Source organism: Lutra lutra, chromosome 4 (genome assembly GCF_902655055.1).
Source record: "Lutra lutra chromosome 4, mLutLut1.2, whole genome shotgun sequence".
NCBI lineage: Eukaryota > Metazoa > Chordata > Mammalia > Carnivora > Mustelidae > Lutra > Lutra lutra.
Window position 1 is genome coordinate 33,869,008 of NC_062281.1, and position 21,482 is coordinate 33,890,489.

General features: G+C 38.9%; 1 protein-coding gene across 2 annotated transcripts in view; it reads left to right on the forward strand.

Annotated features, from left to right (window-relative positions):
- Positions 1-4,680: 4,680 nt before the first annotated feature.
- LRP12 (LDL receptor related protein 12) overlaps positions 4,681-21,482 on the forward strand; it is a 74,206-nt gene continuing 57,404 nt past the window's right edge. For both annotated transcript variants that reach the window (XM_047725963.1, XM_047725964.1), the window contains exon 1: positions 4,681-5,004. In XM_047725963.1, the coding sequence (XP_047581919.1) occupies positions 4,920-5,004 (85 nt within the window). In that variant the 5' untranslated portion in view covers positions 4,681-4,919. The remainder of the gene's footprint in view (positions 5,005-21,482) is intronic.

The following is a 21,482-nucleotide window of genomic DNA, read 5'->3' on the forward strand; positions in this document are numbered from 1 at the left end:
CTGAACTTCTCTGTGCCTGTTTACTCATTGGAAAAAAAAAAAGGATAATACAGTCTCAACATCACAGGATTCCCTGAGGACCAAATGCATAGCATAAAACATATATTGAGTGTAAGCCCTCAATATATATGAGCAACTATTATTATCCTGTCTAAGGCATGTACATAATTTAATGACACCCCATTTCCCCCCTGATTTTGTAGGTGGGAATAAGAGACATAAAAGGCTAGGTTACTTGACCAAAGTTAAGTCAGCTCTGTTAAACTCTTAAGACATAAACTTTTAGCAACTACAGTCTACTACAAATACACTGGGAGACTGAAAATCCTTTTTGGACTTGGGCAAAATTTAAACAAATAAGTTATATTTGTCTGAAATTAGGCAATAAAGAGCCATTGAGTTGCCAACACAATTGCCAAATTCACTTCTGGGGGCGCCTAGAGGTTAAGATTCCATTCCATGTGCATTTCCAGTTCACAACCTCAATCAGTCATAGGAAGAACTTAACACATGGAAGTACATTTGGAAACCTAGCAGTTAAACAGCAACAAAAATGCTCTGAGCATTTATAAGTTCCAACGTCTGTAGTTAATTACCCCTTCGCTCTCTTTTTCTTGGTAGGGACAACTGTTACATATGCCTACAAGAGATAGATGTTGTTAGCACTAGAAATTCATGCATGGTCTACAGTTGGGTTTGCAATTAAGAAGTCGGGTTTATGAAGGCAAAACTAAATCTGTGTGGAATGGGGCTCTTTAATTCAGAGCTAAGATTACGTCTTTGACTACTTGGTACAATGCTGGGTATGCTGTCAGAGCAAGGAACATAATAAATAATAACCACAATAAATGTGCTTGGGAACTGGTAGAGAAGTTGCCTAGATTGATGGATCTCATTTGCTATCCTGTATTACACAACTCCAATGGAAATTACAATTTGGTTGTAAAGATATCTCATTTATTTAACTTCAAGTTGAAAAATTTTTCTTTCCCTTTTAGTTATATGTGTTCAAGTTTGTTTTTCTTTTTTAAACATAATATTCCTTTGAGGAGGAGTTAAAAGATTTAGCTTTGCTGGCAACAGACCAAGCAGAAAAACCACTATAATAAATTTTCTTTCCAATAAAAGATGATGCTCAGAGTGGTAGACTTAAATCCCCAGTCTAACCTCACAGCGTTGATGAGATTTTCAAATGCTACTAAATGCAGCAGGGTCTACACCAGGAAGGAAGGAATTTTTATTGGTGACAAGAGTGAAAATTAAACCATCATATATGGTGTTAACCAAACAAGGAGGAAAAGGAAGTTTAAAATCAAAATGAAAGGATTATTTAAAGGTGTGTCTCCATAAAACGAGAATTGTGACCCTTTTCAGAATATGACAAGGGAAAAAGAAACTGTCCATGTACTTCTCCACTCCTGAAGGCATGCCTTGAGGAGTTTGAGAACCATTGGGAAAGCAATTAAGAAGCAACTCAAATAGCTGTTTCATTCAATTTGTCTTAAACTTTTTGTAGTGGTTGACACAGCCCTTTAAGAATCTACCGAATATAAGGAAACTTCTGCCTATAAAAAGACATGAACACAACATTTTAATACGACTTCAGGAGGGTTAAGACACCCCTTGAAGTCCATCTGTGGATGCAGGGACCCAGGTTAAGAACCATATCTCAGGAGCATGCTGTATGCTCTAAAGGATACAGATCAGAACCCTGGCCAAGCCAAGCCAGCAGTCCACCTGCAAAAGAACTGTTACCAATACTTACCACTTTATACAATGTTTATAGATTTTTTTAAAAGATTTTATTTATTTATTCAGCATAGAGAGAGAGATCACAAGTAGGAAGAGAGGCAGGCAGAGAGAGAGGGGGAAGCAGACTCCCCACTGTGCAGACAGCCTAATATAGGGCTGGATCCCAGGACCCTGAAATCATGACTTGAGCCCAGGGCAGATGCTCAACCCACTGAGCCACCCAGGTGCCCCTGTTTATAGCTTTCTAAGTGCTTTTTTTGTATATGAGTTATTTGACATATTAGCCCAGTAAACATTTAGATGCCTGGTTAGATAGATTAGGTAAGAAAAGGTAATTTTGAATAACTTTCTGCCCTGTGTTGCTTACCAAATGTCTGATATTGTATCAGAATTAGATTCTGAACAAATAAAAATGTTCCTTCTTGAAACATAAATATCTTTGGCTGGTGATTATTGAAGCGCACAGACTCTAATATCTCAGAATGGGTATTTATTAATTCTTTGCAATGAGAAACAAAATACTTAGGTTTTGAAGCTATTAAGATAGACACCTAGATCAACATTCTCAAAGCTTTATCTGAGAATCCTGGGAAGGTACATGAGATCCTCCCTTTGCCAATTATGTATCTGTGTGAGTCTGAATTTTCCTCATATACTTCAACCAAAACAACATATTGTAACAGATTGGATGCAGAAGCAGATATGAAAATCCAGCTGTCCTCTGTTAAGCCAGACAACAAGGAGATTTACAAAGATGGAAACAATGCCACATTTTTCACCAATTTTTTGTTTTGTTTTGGAAAACAGAGCTAACATGATGAATTTTTTAATTTTAAATCAATTTACAAATATTTTAAACTTTTGCTTTAATTTGTAAATGGTAAATATCCCTAGATACGATTTATGTAAACCAAAGCTCTTTGGATTTCTCGCCAAATATTAAGTGTTTTCAAATGGACCCTAAGACCAGCTTGAGAACTTGGCAAGTCCCAGAAGACAGGTTTGGGTGGATGAGCAAGTGTAAGGGTGGGAGGAGTATGAATGCATCTGTGAAGGGACTGATGACACTGTCTGTTGCATCTTGGGGATATTGCTCCCTGAATGGTACTTCAAATTGGAGAGGAGAAGATGCAGTCTAGTCTCTCTTCATGTTGTTTGTGGCCCATCCTAAACACCGTCATCGTGGCAACACAATTTCTAGAAAGAGATCTGAAGAAACAAGAAAACAGAGTCTAGAATCCTAAAACTAGGTAAAACCACTGCATGTTGTTTAATGAGAAAGTGAAGCTGCTCCTTTTTCTCCAATGAGAACGGAAAACATTTTTTTTGGAGTTTGGTCGTTCTTTGTTTTTTCTTTATGTCAGCTGATACAAAATTTATTAATAATTGGATATTCTATTGTTTGTTAATAAACTTTTCATCTTTTGAAATACTATTTCCTGGGGGAAAAAATCTTAAAGGGGACAATTCGGTAGGGGATAGAGGCAAAGCCTAAATGTACCTTCCAAAAGGTGTATCTTAAAATTTATCATTTACCTATATTATGCATTAAGCATTGTGCTACAGAGTTTGTGATATAGAGGAAAGTCTTGAATTTGGAATAAGAAAAATGGTTTCAGGACGCCTGGGTGGCTCAGTTGGTTAAGCAGCTGCCTTCGGCTCAGGTCATGATCCTAGGATCGAGTCCCACATCGGGCTCCTTGCTCATCAGGGAGCCTGCTTCTCCCTCTGCCTCTGCCTGCCATTCTGTCTGCCTGTGCTTGCTCTCTCTCCCTCTCTCTGACAAATAAATAAATAAAATCTTAAAAAAAAAAAAGAAAAGAAAAGAAAAATGGTTTCAAACCATTTATTTGCTATATTGTTATGGGTATTTAACCTGAGTCTCATTTTCTTATTTATAAAATGTGGATAAAAATGTTTATCTCACAAAGTTATTAGGGATTACAAAGAGATAACCTGTCGATGGGACAGCATAGTGCATTGTAGGTCTTCAATGAATAGCCAGGAAGGTGCACGTAAAGGCCAATGATAAACCCAGTAAGGGAGATAAGATGTGTAGACACACACTTTAAAAATAGACGACGGAAGGTCAGCCGTGCCAGTATCACTACAAAAGTATTTAGAAAGTGCTTCGGAGTGCTAAAGGAAGGAGGCGTTCCACTTGCGGAGATGGGGGAAGGTGCTTAGCGAAATTAGGAAGTGCAGAAAGACATCCGCGCACCCAGGCCGATTTCCCACAGCCCCTCCACTCCCCGCCCGCCCCCGTGATGTCAAACTGCCTCCCGCGGCTTCCACGCCAGACTGGAAGAGCACCGCACTCTAGCCTTTCTGGACTCATGCCAGGCACCTTGACCGTGGGTGTCCAGCACCAGAACCGCGCGCGGCACGCGTGCACACTGGCCGGGCGGACGGCGGCAGCACTAACTGGCACCTACCCACCCCCAGTTCCGTGCCGATTTTAAGCGGAGGCACGCAGGGGTAAAGGAGAGGATGTCCCAAGTTCCTAGACTCCGTTCACTCTCTCTCCCCGCAAGCACAGCCGCTCTCAGCCTCCCAACTTGTCCTCACACCACCCGCAGGGGTAGCAAGGAGGCCTCGGACTGCAGCGGAGCTCCGCTGCGGGCCCCCGCTCTCCCAGCTCTCGGGAACCTCGCAGCCGGTGTTTGCGTGCTCGCTCATCGATTGGCACTGCCTTACTCCTCCGGCTCCAGTCTCGGGGAAACGGGCCCCGAAACTGGGAAAGTCCGGAGGAGCGCGGGGCGGGAACCAAGGCAGGCGGGCCAGGTGATTACCGATCGCATGGATGAGCGCGGGTCCCGGCTCGCGCTCCATCTGGCGGGTGGCGGCGCCGGCTAGCCTGTGCTGTGCGAGGCCGGAGTCGCGCTTCCGCCGCCCCCTCGCCTCGCGCGGGTGTGCGCTCAACCAGCCTCCGCCCTCGGGAAGGCCGCCCGGCGTAGGGCTCTCGCGCCGCCCGGGGTGGGAGCTGGCGCGCTGCTGAGGGAGGGCCGGAGGGAGGGAGCGCGGGCGGGCGGGCGGCGGCGGCGGCGGCCCCTCCCCTCCCCCTCCCGCCGCCGCGGAGCGCGCAGGGAGCAGCCGGGGGCTCGGTGGCGGCGGCGTCTGGCCCCAGCTCCTCCTTCTCCATCTCCTCCTCGCTCCCTCCATCTGCCATGGTTATGGCCAGTCGCTGGAGCACAAAAGAGTCTCCGCGGTGGAGGTCTGCGTTGGTCTTGCTTTTCCTCACCGGAGTGTACGGTAAGTGTCCGCGTCTCTGCGCCCCGCTGACCGAACAAAGCTGGGGCGACCCTGGGCCCCGAGGCCTCCAGGACAAGGGGTTCCCCGCGAGAACCGGGGAGAGACCCCCGCCGCCGGCGGGACAAAGACCCGGCGAGGGGTGGATGCCCCGAGGGATGTCCACACGCGAAGATGCTTTCGTCCACTCACCATCTCCGGACCCTAGGGGTTGTCTGAGAGGGGTTTGGGTGTCCCGGCCGGAGCGAGTCCCGGTGGAGCGAGGGGGTGGCGGGAGCACTTCCCGACCTGGGCTGGAGGCCCCCTTGCACAATCCACACACACAAAGATGTATGACTGTGTGAGAAGGAAGAGGAGGTCGCCCTCGCCGTGGTCGGGACGGTCCTGCCACCCCCGACCCTTCCGGCGTCGGGAAGTTCTCTCCCCAGAGAAATTCCCACCGTACCAAACCCCCATCTTCTCCACTCCCTGCAAAAGCAGCCCGCTGCTCTCTTCCCTTTCCTGCACCTCGGAGGCCGAGGCTCCGTGGATCCCGGGCGTGCTGGATCCTGTCCCTCCCCCAGAAGCAGCACGCGGGAGAAGGCCAGAAAATAGTTTCCAGCCCCACCTCAGTCTCTCCCTTAGGGCGTAGATGTCTGCCGTGACTCCGAGTTCATTTGTCATTTCATCCATCATTGGCCGCTAATGTTGTCACTGTTGCTTCATTCCAGTCTGTGGATTGCATTGCATGTACTCCTTTGAGGTTCAGAGACGGCTGAAGCCTGTCTGTGAGGACTAAGCTTTACCTTACAGCAGGGTCTGAACTAGAGCTAAATGGAATTAATTAGCAAGAGCATTCATTGTTTTGAGACTTGAGTTCCACTTCTGACTTCACCGGTCTTAGTTTCTTAGTTTTTGAGGGAAACGCGTTGAAAAGGTGTCTCAATGAACACAGTTAACCTTTACTTTTTAGAATGGGGTTTTGATATCTTCAGAAGGAAATAATTAGAAGTTACCCTTCTCTGGGGATTTCACTTAGAAAACGTCTAAGTCATTTGCCACAATCCCTCCATCCACTCATGGTGTGGTGATGGAGTTAAGTTAGCACGTGATTCACCAGCAAGTATTACCTCTTTTGAAAGAATTTATCTGTGGAATTGAATGACGGTGACTTTGAAAACCTGAGAAATTACAGTTAATGAATTTAATGAACATAAATTAACACTTACTGACAACCAAAAAATAGTTTTTCAGTGTGATTCAAAATTGTACTGCTTGCTGCCTGGCCTGATTAACATATTATTATTTTTGTTTGTTCGGGGTAGAGAAAGGTTTGGTCCACGTTCAGTGTGATCATTGCCAGTGGTGTATGCTCGTGTGTGATCAGAAAACCCTGTGCATGACTTTTGAGTGTTAGTTGCATCAAGTGGCTGGGATCCCTACTTGCCTGATGACTTGTGGGTTTCGGTCTACACCAGAGATCAATAAGCTATTATGTTGTTTAGTCTATCCTGAAGGTGGGTATAATTCTGCTCTAGGTTTGGTGTAATGGCCCAGAAGAGAGAAGAAAGCAAGAAGGCATCTTTAAGCTAGGGTGATTCGAAGTGCCCTGCTTTGTCCTCTGCTCTAGTCAAAATTGAATCTTATGATGTCTGATCAGAATGAATAAATAAGCTCTTTTAGCTCTTTCATTAAAACCTGTGTCATTAGTGTTTGAACTAGAAGTCTTTTTGCCTCCAGGGATAAGAAGCTGTGAACCCCGTAATTTGTCTTGGCACATTTTTTTGTACTTGTACACAAAATGACTTTCTGGTAGGTACTTACCAAAGATTTATCTTTTGGGAATTTGTGTTCAGTGAGGAATTGTTAGGAGGCAAAGAATGAAACTCCTCTCCCAGCCGTGGGGGGACTTTGTAATAAAACTAGGAAGTAATTGTGCCAGGGGTGATGTCTGAAGCCACAGCAAGTTTCAAAGTATAAGAAAAAAGGAGGTAGTGAGGCAGGCAGAACATTAAACTATGTGAGCGGAGATAAAAGGTACCCTTCACCCTGCAACCAGAGAAATTTTATAGCTGCACTTTTGTCCTCTTATGTCTCTCCAGCCAAATGTGGGTTTATACGAGAGAGGGGAAAAAAACCTATAACAATAATGTGGGAGATGTGCTTCTATAACAGTAGTGGGGTTTGTTTAACTGGAATATGCACTAGTTGTGAGGACTGGTGGATGCATCCTGAGAAATATCCATTACCTTAGACCTTTAGAACAGATATTAGCTATAATTTATGAAACTGTCCCTTATGCACCAAAAAGTGTTATTTTTTTTTAAGTGGCCTCAAAAATAATTAGAAATCATTGTTAAAACAACTTAGTATTCAGGGGTGCCTGGGTGGGTCAGTCAGTTAGGCTTCAGATTCTTGATTTCAGGTCAGGTGATGATGTCAGGATCAGGGAATCAAGCCCCACATTGGGCTCTGTGCTTAGTACAGAGTCTGCTTGTCCCTCTCCCTCTGCTCCCTGTCCCCACGTTTGGGCTTGCGTGTATGCACTCTCTCTCTCTCAAATAAAACTAAGAAACAACAGCCAAGTGTTCATAGTAACACTTAACATAGACTCAGTGAAAAAATGCAGGTTGGCCAATATTTAGGCAGTTCCAATACTAACTCTTCACAGAATGACTCTTAATTCATTAATGGCAATATAAAATGGCTCCAAGTTGTGTCTTGAATCTTGGAATCTTTCATACATCTTTTTAAAAGATTCTGTTTATTTTGGTGTTTGTGCTCTTCACATGGCCATTTCAGTGGTCTATGTACGTGACTATTAAATGTGATCATTTTAGTGAAATAGTGTGACTTTCACACTTCCACATGACTTTGCTGAATGTCAAAGCTTTATGTGAAATCAAATTGTGATATGAAATATAGTTAATATTTTTTAGAAGTAGTTGTTCGAGAACCAATAATTCTCTTTCAAGAGCTGCTGTATCTTAGCTCCTGTGACTTAACTATTGATTGTGCCTAAGAGTTAGTAGAAAGTAGAAGTTGACCTCTGCTTTTGAAAGTTTGAAGGGATAAAAACATTAGTGGGAGGAGGATCTATGAGCTTTGCTGGGCATTGTTGTAGGCCTACTGTAAGAGAAGGTGTTTCTTCAAATCTCACATAGGGGTGTCTGGCTTTTGCAAGTGCATGGACATTTCCAAAGCAGTCTCCTGGTCAACAGAAGGTGTTGGTTGGTTGGCTCATCTCCCAGCCCATAATTTGGTGATCGTAACAGTTCCAGTTGCTTATCCTTTTCCACTTCTGTTTGTCTCCCAGTTCATTGCTTTCTGACCTTTTTTTTTTTTTTTTTTTGGCTGAAACCCACCCTTAAAATACTCCCAGTATACAGAACAAAACAAAGATTATGAAATAATACTCTTACTACCTGTGATGAACTCCAACATTTTATATTCTATTTATCCCTCCTTCTCACCCTTCCTTTCTTCATTTGCTGGTTAAACTCATTAGTTTTGGACGCACTAATAGATTGCAGTTCTTAGTTTGAAAAACACTGCCCCAGATGAGACCTTAAAATGTAATTTGAAATGTTTGTGGTATTGAAATGTTTGTGGTATATATGTGTGTGTGTGTGTGTGTGTGTGTGTGTGTATGCACACACACACACATATATATATATGATCATTTTACAATAGCCTTGGAGAGTTGCAGATGGTTAGTTTTTGGCCACTTGCTGCCAGAGCATTTGATAGCAGTTAAGAACTCTTCCTGGCATGCACTGACTGGCCTGTGATAAAATTCTTCTTTAAACTGGTATTCAGCTAATTATAGTCAAAAGTCTTTGCTATACACAGTACTGTTCTAGAGGTTGTGATAACATAAAATATTCTTTTATTCTTGCATTTTATATCTAATGGTAAAGTCTTTTCCCATGAATTTTATGGAACATTCAGCAGCATTTTATAAATTTCCAGTTTAAGGATAGACTAGAAGTTCCAATTTTAGAAAGGTTGTGGAAATAATTGGAACATGAAAAAAAAATCTAAACCAGATTCCAATTACTTCTAAAAAAGTCAAGCTTGATTACATAAAATATGTTGAATAAAACTGAATTAATTGCTTAACATAAACCCTTCCTTGGGTTTAGAATCTAAATTATATCCATATCCTGATGACACTATGAAGGTACACAGCACATTCTATAAAATTCTAAGCGGTTATCAGGCAGAAAATATTAAATGACCACTTTCACAGGGCTAGCTATGTTCTAGGAAGAATATGGAGGAGATTTGAATGATGTCTGATAAATGATTTAGAAGGTTCCTAGAAAGTAAAATCTCTGACAAAAACATAAAAGTGATGTCAGGCTAAAAAGTGAGCAGCAGTTAAAGAGAATGGAAAGAAAGGACTGACTTTTGTGGTTAGACAATTTAAAGCTTATCAAGAAATTAAGGGAACAGTGAAACCTTTTTGTGTTTCTGATCTGAGGTGTTTTTGTAGTTGAAATTTTTTTTCTTTTTTTTTCTTACCTTTTATCAGTGCTGTTACAGTTTAAAGAATGAAAGGTAAAAGAGGGTAAATAAATAGGGGCGCCTGAGTGGCTCAGTGGGTTAAAGCCTCTGCCTTTGGCTCAGGTCATGATCCCAGGGTCCTGGGATCCAGCCCCGCATTGGGCTCTCTGCTCAGCAGGGAGCCTGCTTCTCCCCCTCCCCTCTCTCTGCCTACTTGTGATCTCTGTCTGTCAAATAAATAAAAATAAAAATATTAAAAAAAAAAGAGGGTAAATAAATATAGAGGAGATTTATCTAGATTTAAGCAAACAGAAAGTGTTTTTATTCTAGAATGAGTTTTAATCTTGTTCTTGCTGCTAGTCTTTATAAGTAAATGAAGGTTGTTCTAAATTTGGGAGTTGAAGTTGAGTTAATGACCTATAATTTCCAAGGTTACCTTTCCCTCCAGTTTCTTCTCTTTTTCTCCTCACCCTCCCCTACCACCACTGTTTTTTGGGGCGGAATGGGTGATAGATATACACTACTTTTTCCCATTTTCTAAAGCACAGGATTAGATTCTGTTACCAATCTATCTGCTCAGTTACATGTCATTATTCTTTCTAGCTATATGTATATAGTATATATATATATATATATATGGAATTACCCTAAGGAATTCTAAGGAATTCTCACTGTCTAAGCTATAGAAGGAAGGGAAGGAAACTAATATCTATTAAATTAAGTGCAGATACTGTGCTTGGTCTGTATTCATTGCCACTTAATCTTTAGAGGGTCCCATTTGGCAATCCTATAAGGTATTTGTCCCTTTTCTATAGAAGAAAAAATCTGAAGCTCAGAAAGGTTGTGACTTATCTAAGATCAAACCACTAGGAAGTAGTAGAACCAGGATTGCAACCTAATCCTGTCTCTTCACTCATTCATTCTGTTCGCAAATGTTCATTGAGCACTTGATTTTATCGGGCACTCTGTAAGGCACAATAACCTGATGAACATAGTTTCGCCCTCATAAGGTTGACAGTCTAGTTAGTAAGTTATAATAATAAGAAACCGATAAGGGGCACAGATAGTGAATAACAGACACAGGATGATTAGAGGAAGACTTCTTTGTAGAGTCATTTGTAAGACCTAAGTGATGGCTAACCATATTATGATTGGGAAACGAGAGCCTTGCCCTTGGGAACCACATGTGAAAGACCCAGAATCAGGAAAGTTGTTGATGTGGAAGAGCTGGTGTGTCACAGGTAAATGAATAGACCGATATAGCTGGAGCACAGTGGTCATACAGGAGAGTGGCAAGATGAGCGTAGAATGTTAGGCAGGAAGGAGCTCAGGGCTTTGGAAACCATGGTAAAGAGTTTGCATTTATTTGAGTGTAACTATACAGGGAGTTTAAGTGCACACAATATGATTTATGGTTTGAAAATAGTCACTTTTGTCCACTGTGTGGAGGATTGTTGTGAAGTAGACAAGAGTAGATATGGGATGATCAGGTTTGGGCTGTGATCCAGGTGAGAGACACGGGACCTTGGACCAAGGTAGTAGTAATAGTATGGACAGAAGAGTATGGATTGCCTTTTTGATAGAAAAGAAAGGGATGTTTTCTCTCTTGTCACAACAGGGAAGGAAGAAAATACTGGTGCCAGTGTACTTAGGTCTATTAAGTTTCAGGGAAGCTGGAGATTTCCTAAAGTACTACAACATGGAATCAGGTGAGAATGATGAGAAGGGAGGAGAGGTTGAGGGTGATTTGCTTCTATAATTGAGTGGAGGACTTTAGACCCTTAGGAATGTAAGTTTCTGTTTATTGAGCTAGAAAAGAGAAAGCCAAGAACACTCAATGCAAGAAGGAATATTGTGTTGAACAGCTGTACAACACGTGACAAGAATGAGGATTTCAGGGGTACCTGGGTGGCTCAGTGGGTTGAAGCCTCTGCCTTCAGCTCAGGTCATGATCCCAGGGTCCTGGGATTGAGCCCCGCATCGGGCTCTCTGCTCAGCAGGGAGTCTGCTTCCCTTCCTCTCTCTCTGCCTGCTTCTCTGCCTACTTGTGATCTCTGTCTGTTAAATAAATATATTTAAAAAAAAAAGAATGAGGATTTCAGTTATAAGGGGAGAGGCTTAACGAGAGGCCTGTGGAGAACTCAGTTCTAAGGACTATCATTTTTGTTGGTGAAATAAGTATAGAATGTAACTTTCTACAGTGTTGTAAGAGTATTTCAGGCAAGAAGCAACCGGTAGAGTAGAAGTTAGATGCTTTATATTAAGTGATCAATTAAAATGCTTTATATCTTAGAAGGGACAAGGGTGTATTGGTAGATTAGAAAGTTTCAGAAAATTTTAGAAAAAGTAGGTGACCTTTTTACCTTTATTCCCCTGGATTGCGTATTTTTTTTTTTTAAAGATTTTATTTATTTATTTGACAGAGAGAGATCACAAGTAGGCAGAGAGGCAGAGAGAGAGAGAGAGAGGGAAGCAGGCTCCCCGCTGAGCAAAGAGCCCGATGTGGGACTCCATCCCAGGACCCTGAGATCATGACCTGAGCCAAAGGCAGCGGCCTAACCCACTGAGCCACCCAGGCGCCCCCTGGATTGCGTATTTTATTTACAGAAGATACAACTTTAGAAGGTCCTGAAACCTCAAAATAACTGAAGCTGACCGAAGAGTTATCAAGTTGACTCTTAAATATTTGATAACTGACTGCCCTACTAGTATCAGTTTAGTGAAGAAGCAAAATTGTTTTACACTCACATCCATACCACTCAATGAGAGTAACTTGATATCTACCTTTAATTCACTTACATTTCCATTTCTAGAGAAATGGGGAATGGTGCTAATCTTTTAATATTGAATTGATTAAATGGAGCACAGTACCATGTTTAGTAGTTGGGATTTACCTTTTAAACATAAGTAAGAAAGTAAGCCTTTTCTTATCTGACTTAATTTCATTGATTATTAAAGCATTATTTAGGTTTTAGGTTAGTAAGTTGGGGAAAAGATGAATCTTCGTATCCGGTATATTCTAAAATAGAATTCAGTTCCTTGAATTAATACCTGTTCTAGTGACACTAGAACCTTTTACCAAGACTAAGAATACAGAACACCTTTACAGAAAAATGCCTTGCTTAAATCCTCAGAATATCTGTGAAGTAAGTGTAGTGGAAGCTGCATTTTAGAAGTGATTTTTGCTTAAGGCTCACATCTCTCTACTGCTGTTCTCTTTATATAGACACCCATTGGTTTTTTTTGTTTGTTTGTTTGTTTTGTTTTGTTTTGTTTACATTGTTGTAACAGCTCCCAACTAATCTTCACTCTAGTCTTGTCCAGATTCAGTTATATATATAACAGCAGTCAGAGTGGCTTTTCTAAAGTACAGATACAATTATGTAATTTTCTTGCTCAAAACCTAACGGTAGTGGGGCACCTGGGTGGCTCAGTGGGTTAAAGCCTCTGCCTTTGGCTCAGGTCATGATCCCAGGGTCCTGGGATCCAGCCCCGCATCGGGCTCTCTGCTAGGCAGGGATCCTGCTTCTCTGCCTCTCTCTCTGCCTACTTGTGATCTCTCTCTCTCTCTCTGTCAAATAAATAAATAAAATCTTAAAAAAAAAAAAAAAAAAACCAGTAGTGCCCTGTTCCTAAAACACAGGCATAACTCACTAGGCCCCTTATGATCTGGCTAGTTTTTCCTTTCTTGTCTCTTGTTACTTCCCTTCACCACTCCCCTACCCTCTACTATGTCTCTGCTATGCTAAACATATTTCTCTTATCTTCTGGCCTTTGCACACTCTGTACCTTCTGCCTGGCTTTACCTTCCTTTTTGTATCACTTTCTTTGTTAGGCTAACTCCTGCCTGTCCTTTGGCCTTCCTTTAGATGTTACCTCCTTTGGGCAGTCTTCCTTAAAAGATGCCCCCTCAGGAGCATCTCAGACTTCCTTTTTTTTTTTTTTTTTTTTAAGATTTTATTTTTTATTTATTTATTTGACAGAGAGAGAGAGATCACAAGTAGGCAGAGAGGCAGGCAGAGATAGAGGAGGAAGCAGGCTCCCCGCTGAGCAGAGAGCCCGATTCGGGGCTCCATCCCAAGACCCTGGGATCACGACCTGAGCCAAAGGCAGAGGCTTTAATCCACTGAGCCACCCAGGTGACCCACATCTCAGACTTCTTATATACAGTATTGGTATCGGTCTGTTTTACTTCTATTTCCCCATGTAGCAGCACTGTCCAAAATACATAATGTGAGCTTCAAATGGAAGTCATGTACACAATTTTAAGTTTTCTAGTAGCCATATTTTTAAAAAAGAGACAAATGTCATTAATGTAAATTTTTTAACTCACTAGTGTATATCTAAAATACTGTCATTTTGACATGTAATCAATAGAAAATAATTACTGAGATATTCTGCAGTGTTTTTATATTAAGTCTTCAAAATCCAGTATAAACTTTATACCTATAGCCCATCTTAGTTAGACTCACCACATTTTAAATGCTTAATAGCCACTTTGGAAAACAGTATCTGTTAAAAGTTGAATGTAAACATGCCCTGTGATCTAGCGGTTCTACTCCAAGGTATAAACTCAACAGAAGTGGGGACATAATGTGTGCCAAAAGACATGTACAAGATTATTCATAGCATCCTTATTTGTTATTGTCTGAGATGAAAAAGAGCCCCTCTGTCCATCCCTAGTAGAAATGGATGAATTGATTATGGCGTATTAGCATAAGGGAACACTGCACAGCAGTAGTCTTCAAACTTTGAGGTCTCAGGTCACCACAATTAAATTTAAAATGACAGTAGGAAAGCCATTATGTGTGACCATAAATAACATACATTAAATAAAAATATGTAAAATGATAACTGTACTTTCCCAGACAAGAATTAGTGAGAAGAGTGGCACTACTATACATTTTTGCAAATTAATGTCTGGTTTCATAGAAGACAACTGATTTCTCATGTTTGTATCTGCAGTGTCTGTGCTCGCTTCGGCAGCACATATACTAAAATTGTATCTGCAGTGTCTGTTGTGACATGTTTTGCTTGAAGTATAGGAAAAAATCCTGCCTCACATAAATGTGTTACTGTAAAGGGAGAAGTTATTTTAATAGCCTTTTCAGATAAATGTGAATATTCTTTGATTCTACACCAAAACTTGACAGGTAGTTGTTTTTGTTGTTTTTAAGTTTAGTTGCAACATGGAATCTGAAACCATATCCCAGTGAACTTTATTCTGTTAAACTCTGAAAGGGTCTTGAAGATTCCCAGAAATCTACTGACCACATTTTGAGAATAACTTGCTTATAAAGTAATGAAAGAGAACCAATGACTTGTACCGTGGTAACATGGGTGGATTTCTCATGTTGAGCAAAAGAAATCAGACACAAAATTATAAGGTACTGTATGGTTACAATCCAAGAAGTTAGAATACAAGGTGAGTTGTTACCTATTGGCAAGAAGCAGGGGAGGTTGTGATTGAGGGGATTGTTTAGTAGGGTAGCTTCTGGGCTGTTGGTCATATGCTGTTTATTGACATAAGTGGTAATTTACATGGATAAAGTGAGTTTCCTGGTGATGGCTCATTGAACTGTAAACTTTCAATTAGTGCAATTATGTATATGTCTCAATTAAAAGTTAAGTAATAAAATTTTTTAAAAATAAAACAGTATTCCCTAGTAATATCTATGGAAGGTTTTCTGATCATTTATATTCTCTCTTGTGTTTGGCATTTTGCTTTTGTTTGATTTTTTCCCTTTGGGTTTGATAATTAAAAACTGTTTTAAAACTTTATACTTTGGAAAATTCCAAACATATCCAAAGTAGAGAAACTAATGTAATTAACCTGATATACCCAATATCCAGATTCAACAAATTATCATTAAATGGCCAGCCTTGTTTTATTTAGACTTGTACTCACTCCCTAAACACAAATGATTTTGAAGCAAATCCCAGACATCTAATTTATTCATATTTTATCGTGTATCTTTAAGATGTGAGGACTTAAAAAAAAAACAAGAAACCTCAATACCATTATCGTACTTAGAACATCAATAATTCCTAATTACCTTCTGTCTGTGTACATATGGCCCTGGTTGTCACATAAACATGAATTTTTAGACCTTGTTTGAATCAGGATCCAGATAAGGTACATACTCTGCAGTTGTTGATATTTATTAGGTCTTTAATTTAATGGCTCCTGAACTCCATTTTTCTTTTTCTTTTTTTTTTTTAAAGTGTGATATTTGCTATAGGTTTCTGTTATTTTTAATCAAATTAGAGATTTTCAATTCCTATATTAATAAGTTTTTGAGAATAAGTATTTAATTTTGTCACATAAGTTTTTTCATTTCCAGGGTGATCATAAGGTATTTATGAGAGCAAGAGGTATGCAAATGAAACATACCTAGCACAGGGCCAGATAATACCTGAATATGTGAGTTCCTTTATCCATGAATGGAATAAATTACATTCATGTGATTCCTAATGTTGAACTATTTTTACATTTATGTAATAAGCCATAGCAAGTTGGTAATGTTGTATTTTCTTTTAATCTGCTGGACTACATTTAGTAATTTTTTTAGACTTTTTGTTCATATTTATGAGATCAATACATTGTCCTAAATTTTTTCCTGCCTCCACTTTTCTTTCTCTCTGCTATAAACTAACCTCCCCTCTCTTCCTGTCTGATTATCAGATCTAATCCCTAATCTATTAATACTTTAAGATGTACTTGTAAACTTTTTTGTTTTTGTTGATTTCAGTGGTCAGTGTAAAAGATTTTATTATTTTAGTTCTTATTATTTCGCTTTTTAAGATTAGGAAAGGAGAGTGTTTATGAACTATATAATAGGAAAGCAACAGTGAATAGCTTTGTCCTGCTGACAGGAGAAATGTTTCATTCCTAGTGTGGTTAAACTGTATCTCACTTAGCAAGATAATAGAGATGAGCCTATAAGAAGTAGATCCCTTCTTATGAAAGGACTTTAAATAAGCCAATTAGATACCATAGTAGAGATGGATTCACATCTGAAGGATAGAAGGCAAAGCAAAAGTTTCTTAATTGGTAAAATTCAATTTATCAGTTTTTTATTTATTAATTGTGCTTTTGGTGTCGATTCTAAAACTCTTCATCTAATCCCAGGTCATGAAGATTTTCTCTTATTTTTTTCCTAGAAGTTTTATTTTTATTTTATACATTTAGATGTAAGATCCATTGTGAGTTTGTTTTTTGTAAAGTATAAATTTTGAGAAGAGGCTCCATTTTTATGTAGGAAAACCAGTTCCAACAGCATTTGTTTAAAAGACTGTCCTGGGGCGCCTGGGTGGCTCAGTGGGTTGAGCCGCTGCCTTCGGCTCAGGTCATGATCTCGGAGTCCTGGGATCGAGCCCCGCATTGGGCTCTCTGCTCTCTCGGGGAGCCTGCTTCCTTCTCTCTCTCTGCCTGCTTGTGATCTCTCTGTCAAATAAAAAAAAAAAAAAAAGTATTTAAAAGACTGTCCTTTTTCCATTGAACTACCTTTGCACTTTTGTCAAAGATTAAGTGGTCATATTCGCATGGGTCTATTTTGTTTTTTTAAATAACAATTTTACATAATGAAGTCCAACCTTTTTAAGTGTATAATTCAGTTTTTTTATATGTTCACAGAGTTATCCTAAGTATTATCACTATCTAATTCTAGACTATTTTCACCAGAAGGAAACCCTGTACATATTAACAATCACCACCACTTTTCCCTTAACCCTCCCCCCGCATTTGGCCACCACTGATTAACTTTACGTCACTAACGATTTGCCTATTCTGGACAATTTCATGTAAGTGGAATCATACAGTATGTGATCTTATATGCCTGGCTTCTTTCATCTAGTTTGTTTTCATGATTCAATCCATGTTCTACCGTGAGTCAATACTTCATTCCTTTTTATAGTCAAATAGTATTTCATTGTGTGGACAAACCACATTTTGTTTATCTACTCATCAGTTGACAAACATTTAGGTTGTTTCCACTTTTTATGAATGATGTTAATATTTGTGTACATGTTTTTGCATGGACATTTTCCAGTTCTCCTGTGTATATGCATAGAGTGGAATTGCTGGGTCTTTTGGTAATTCTGCATTTACCTTTCCAAGGAAATGCCATATTGTTTTCCAAATGGATGTACAACTTTACAATCCTACCAGCAATGTGTAAGAGTTCAGTTTCTCTACATCTTCACCAATGCTTGTTATTGGCCATCTTTTTTTTTTCTTTTTTTAGGATTTTATTTATTTATTTGACAGAGAGAGAGAGATCACAAGTAGGCAGAGAGGCAGGCAGAGAGAGAGGAGGAAGCAGGCTCCCTGCTGAGCAGAGAGCCCAATGCAGGGCTTGATCCCAGGACCCTGGGACCCTGACCTGAGCTGAAGGCAGAGTCTTTAACCCACTGAGATGTGCAGGTGCCTCTGGCCATCTTTTTCTTACAGGCATCTCTATAGGTATGAAGTGGTATTTTATTGTGGCTTTTTTGGGGCATTTTTCTAATGTTGCAGGGTTTTTTTTTGTTTGTTTGTTTGTTTTCACTATTAGCCGTTTGTGAATGTTTATTCAAATCCTTTGCCATTTCTTTTTTTTTTTTTTTTAAGATTCTATTTATTTATTTGACAGACAGAGATCACAAGTAGGCAGAGAGGCAGGCAGAGAGAGAGGGGAAAGCAGACTCCCTGCTGAGCAGAGAGCCGGTGCGGGGCTCCATCCCAGGACTCTGAGATGAGGCTTACCCACTGAGCCACCCAGGCACCCCCCCCTTTGCCATTTCTTAATTGGTTGAATTATCTTTCTATTGTTGAGTTGTAAGACTTCTTTATATATTATGGATATTAACCCCTTATCAGATATATGGGAGGATAATACATGAGAATGTACTATTCTATTTTGTGCATGTTTGAAATTTTACAGAATAAAGCAAAAAAAAAGGAGGTGTTAAAATACTTTGCCAAATTAATTACATTAAAATTTTCATCACCATTCTTAACAATTATTTTGATTTCTTAAGTTTTCTTTTCCCTCTCCCTTACCATTTTCTTTGTCCCATATTATTTTTCTTTAAGTCTTTAGTTAGTTTGATTTTTTAAATTTTGCTAAAGTACTTTGTTGAGTTGTATTCTCTGTCTCCCCAAGAAATATGTGTTGGGTGTGTGTGTGTGTGTGTGTTTAGGTGTACACAGCTGGAAATTTTCTTTTTTTTGTCTTCACACTGAAATAATGGTTTGACAGGGGGGAAGAGGGGATTCAGGTTCCGGTGTTTTCTGTTCAGAACTCTATCTAGAATTACTTTATCATTTTTAACTTTAAGTTGCCATTTTGATTCTCATTCCTTTGTTCCTTTGGAAGCATGTAATAATTTCCTTTTGGAGTTTACAGTTTTCACGAGTATGTATTTACGTGTGTATCTTCAGTCATTATCACTGTTTGGTATTGGTAGTGATTTTATCTGAACATATCTAGTTGTGTGTTGGAAAGGTATTTTATGCATAAGTTGTATATGTTATATATATGTATGCATATGTACATATGTATATTTTAACTCCATTATCCTATAAGTTCTCTTTTAGAACTCCTCTTAACTGAATATTACATATCTTGGCCTTATCTTTTTTATTTCTTAGAGTTTTATATCCCTGTGTTTTTATTCTTGAATTTAAAGATTTTTCAGTTTAATCTTCTACGTTATAATTGTCTACAATGTAATTGTCTATAATTTAGAATGGTTTGTGATTCTTCATATAGTCTTCTAAGTGATAATTGTTGTATAAAATATAAAATATTTGTCTTTACAAATAATTTCCCTTTTTTGTAATCACAATTTTGGGGGTTTTTTTTTGTTTTTTGTTTTTTTTTTCAGTTAGCTCTGGAACTGACATTTGTCTGTCCTGTGAATTCTCTTACTCTCTACCTGCCCTTTCCCCTACTCACACTCTCACCTCCGAGATTATGATAGGAATTGTGGGTCCCTTTCTCAGAAAATAATCCACAGAAGCACATTCACAGAGAATTTTGTATATGATATCCTGTGATTCCAGATCTCCTTAAAGCTCATTCATGACCCCTGATAGTGCCATTCTTGAACTGGCTGCATTGGTACCTGGGAACTTCTTAGAAATTCAGAATCTCAGGCCCTGCCCCAGATACTGAATTAGAATCTCCATTTTAACAAGATTCACAGGTGATTTCTTTCATATTCAAGTTTAGGAAGCACTGCTGAAGATTAGAAACCTCTATGAACCTGTGGTATATGTGATCTATATTGATTGTTTCCCTTTTTAAAAAAAAATTTATCTGATATATCATCAGCGTCACCTTTTAAAAAGTCATATCTCGATCATGTGTGCATGGGTTGTGCATGGGTTATTAAAGTAGAAATGTTTTTAAATAGTTGCAATACAATATAGTATTTTTTAATTAATTTTTTAATTTTTTATAAACATATAATTTATTTTTATTCCTCAGGGGTACAGGTCTGTGAATTGCCAGGTTTACACATTTTACAGCACTCACCATAGCACATACAATACAGTATTTTAATAGTAAGCTATGCTATATGAAATGGCAAGAGATAAAGAGAGACTGATTTATAAACTGATTATAAACTCATTTTTCTATCAGTAACAAACATGTAGCAATCACTATGTGCTGGGAAGTGTTTTAATCACTGTGTATCTTTGTGTGTATATGTATACATGTTTGTATGTGCACACACAGTCACTTTTCTCATAACAACGTTGTCTCATAACAACATATCAGCCTGGATACTATTATACTATCATTTCATAGATTAGGGACCTGAAACACAGAGTCTGTGTATTTTAGCCAAGTTCACATAATCAGTAAGTGGAAGAGCTGGGATTTGAACCCAAATAGTTTGGGTTTATAATCTGTGCTCTTAATCATTATGCTCTACTGCTTCTTTGTAGTTTTACTTAATAGACCTCCCTAAACTCAATGTTGCTTATATGCAAACTGATTAATTTATGATACATTTGCTCTTTTAAATTCATTACTGGAGCTCATCTGCTTGCAGTGCTGATAGATGAGCCACAGATACCAGATCATTAGTGTTTTCTGAATTAATTTTGGTTTGCTATTAATTGAGATTTCTAAACGGCAAGATGCTGGATTATTGGATTTTATGCTCCCTACCCTCAAAGTTTGCTATGAGCCTATTAAATAACTTAAACAAATAAGTTAATAAACAAATAAGTTTCCACATAAAATGTTCATTTTCTTCCTTCCTCAGTAGATGGACAAAAGAGAACTTATAGAAATGATAATTGGACAACTAATAAAATTAGAAACAAAAATTAATTTTAATTTTACAAAGAAATCCCAAATAAATATCACATACTAATTTAGTAAATAAGTGAAAATCAACTTCCGTTATGTTCAGTAAAGACAGAAAAATCAACATGTAGTTAGGGTGCAATGAAAAGAGCATTCATACCTGACTGGTAGAAATGGTTGTCCTTGGCTGACGATTTTATTGGTATCACTTGACATAGATTTTGGGCATTTTTCCACATCACTTTTCCTCATAAACTGTTCCCATAATGTTGAACCCAAGATTGTCTGCAGTTTTGTTCACACTTATCTATACTGTAATAGTCATGCTTTTATAATATTTATCTTAATTTTTTATTGTTTTCCTTGTGGTTAAGTCATAAAAATAGAATTACTGGGTCAAAGGTTGGAGTATTTTCAAAGCTGTTCAAAAATAAAAATAATACCCAATTTAACTGAGTGCTTATCGTATGCTAGTCATGGCTTTAAATGCTATATGTATATATTATATGCTATACATATTAATGACTACATATATTTTACTTTTCTGTGTGAATTATGTTTCAAAGTGAGCAAATAACATTTGTTGAGAAAATTTTTGCAGAATTTCAGGTAATGAATGTATAAAGAATATTTAGGCTATAATCATTAGTGTCTGTTGACAAAACTATGAAACTATTAGACAGGCTG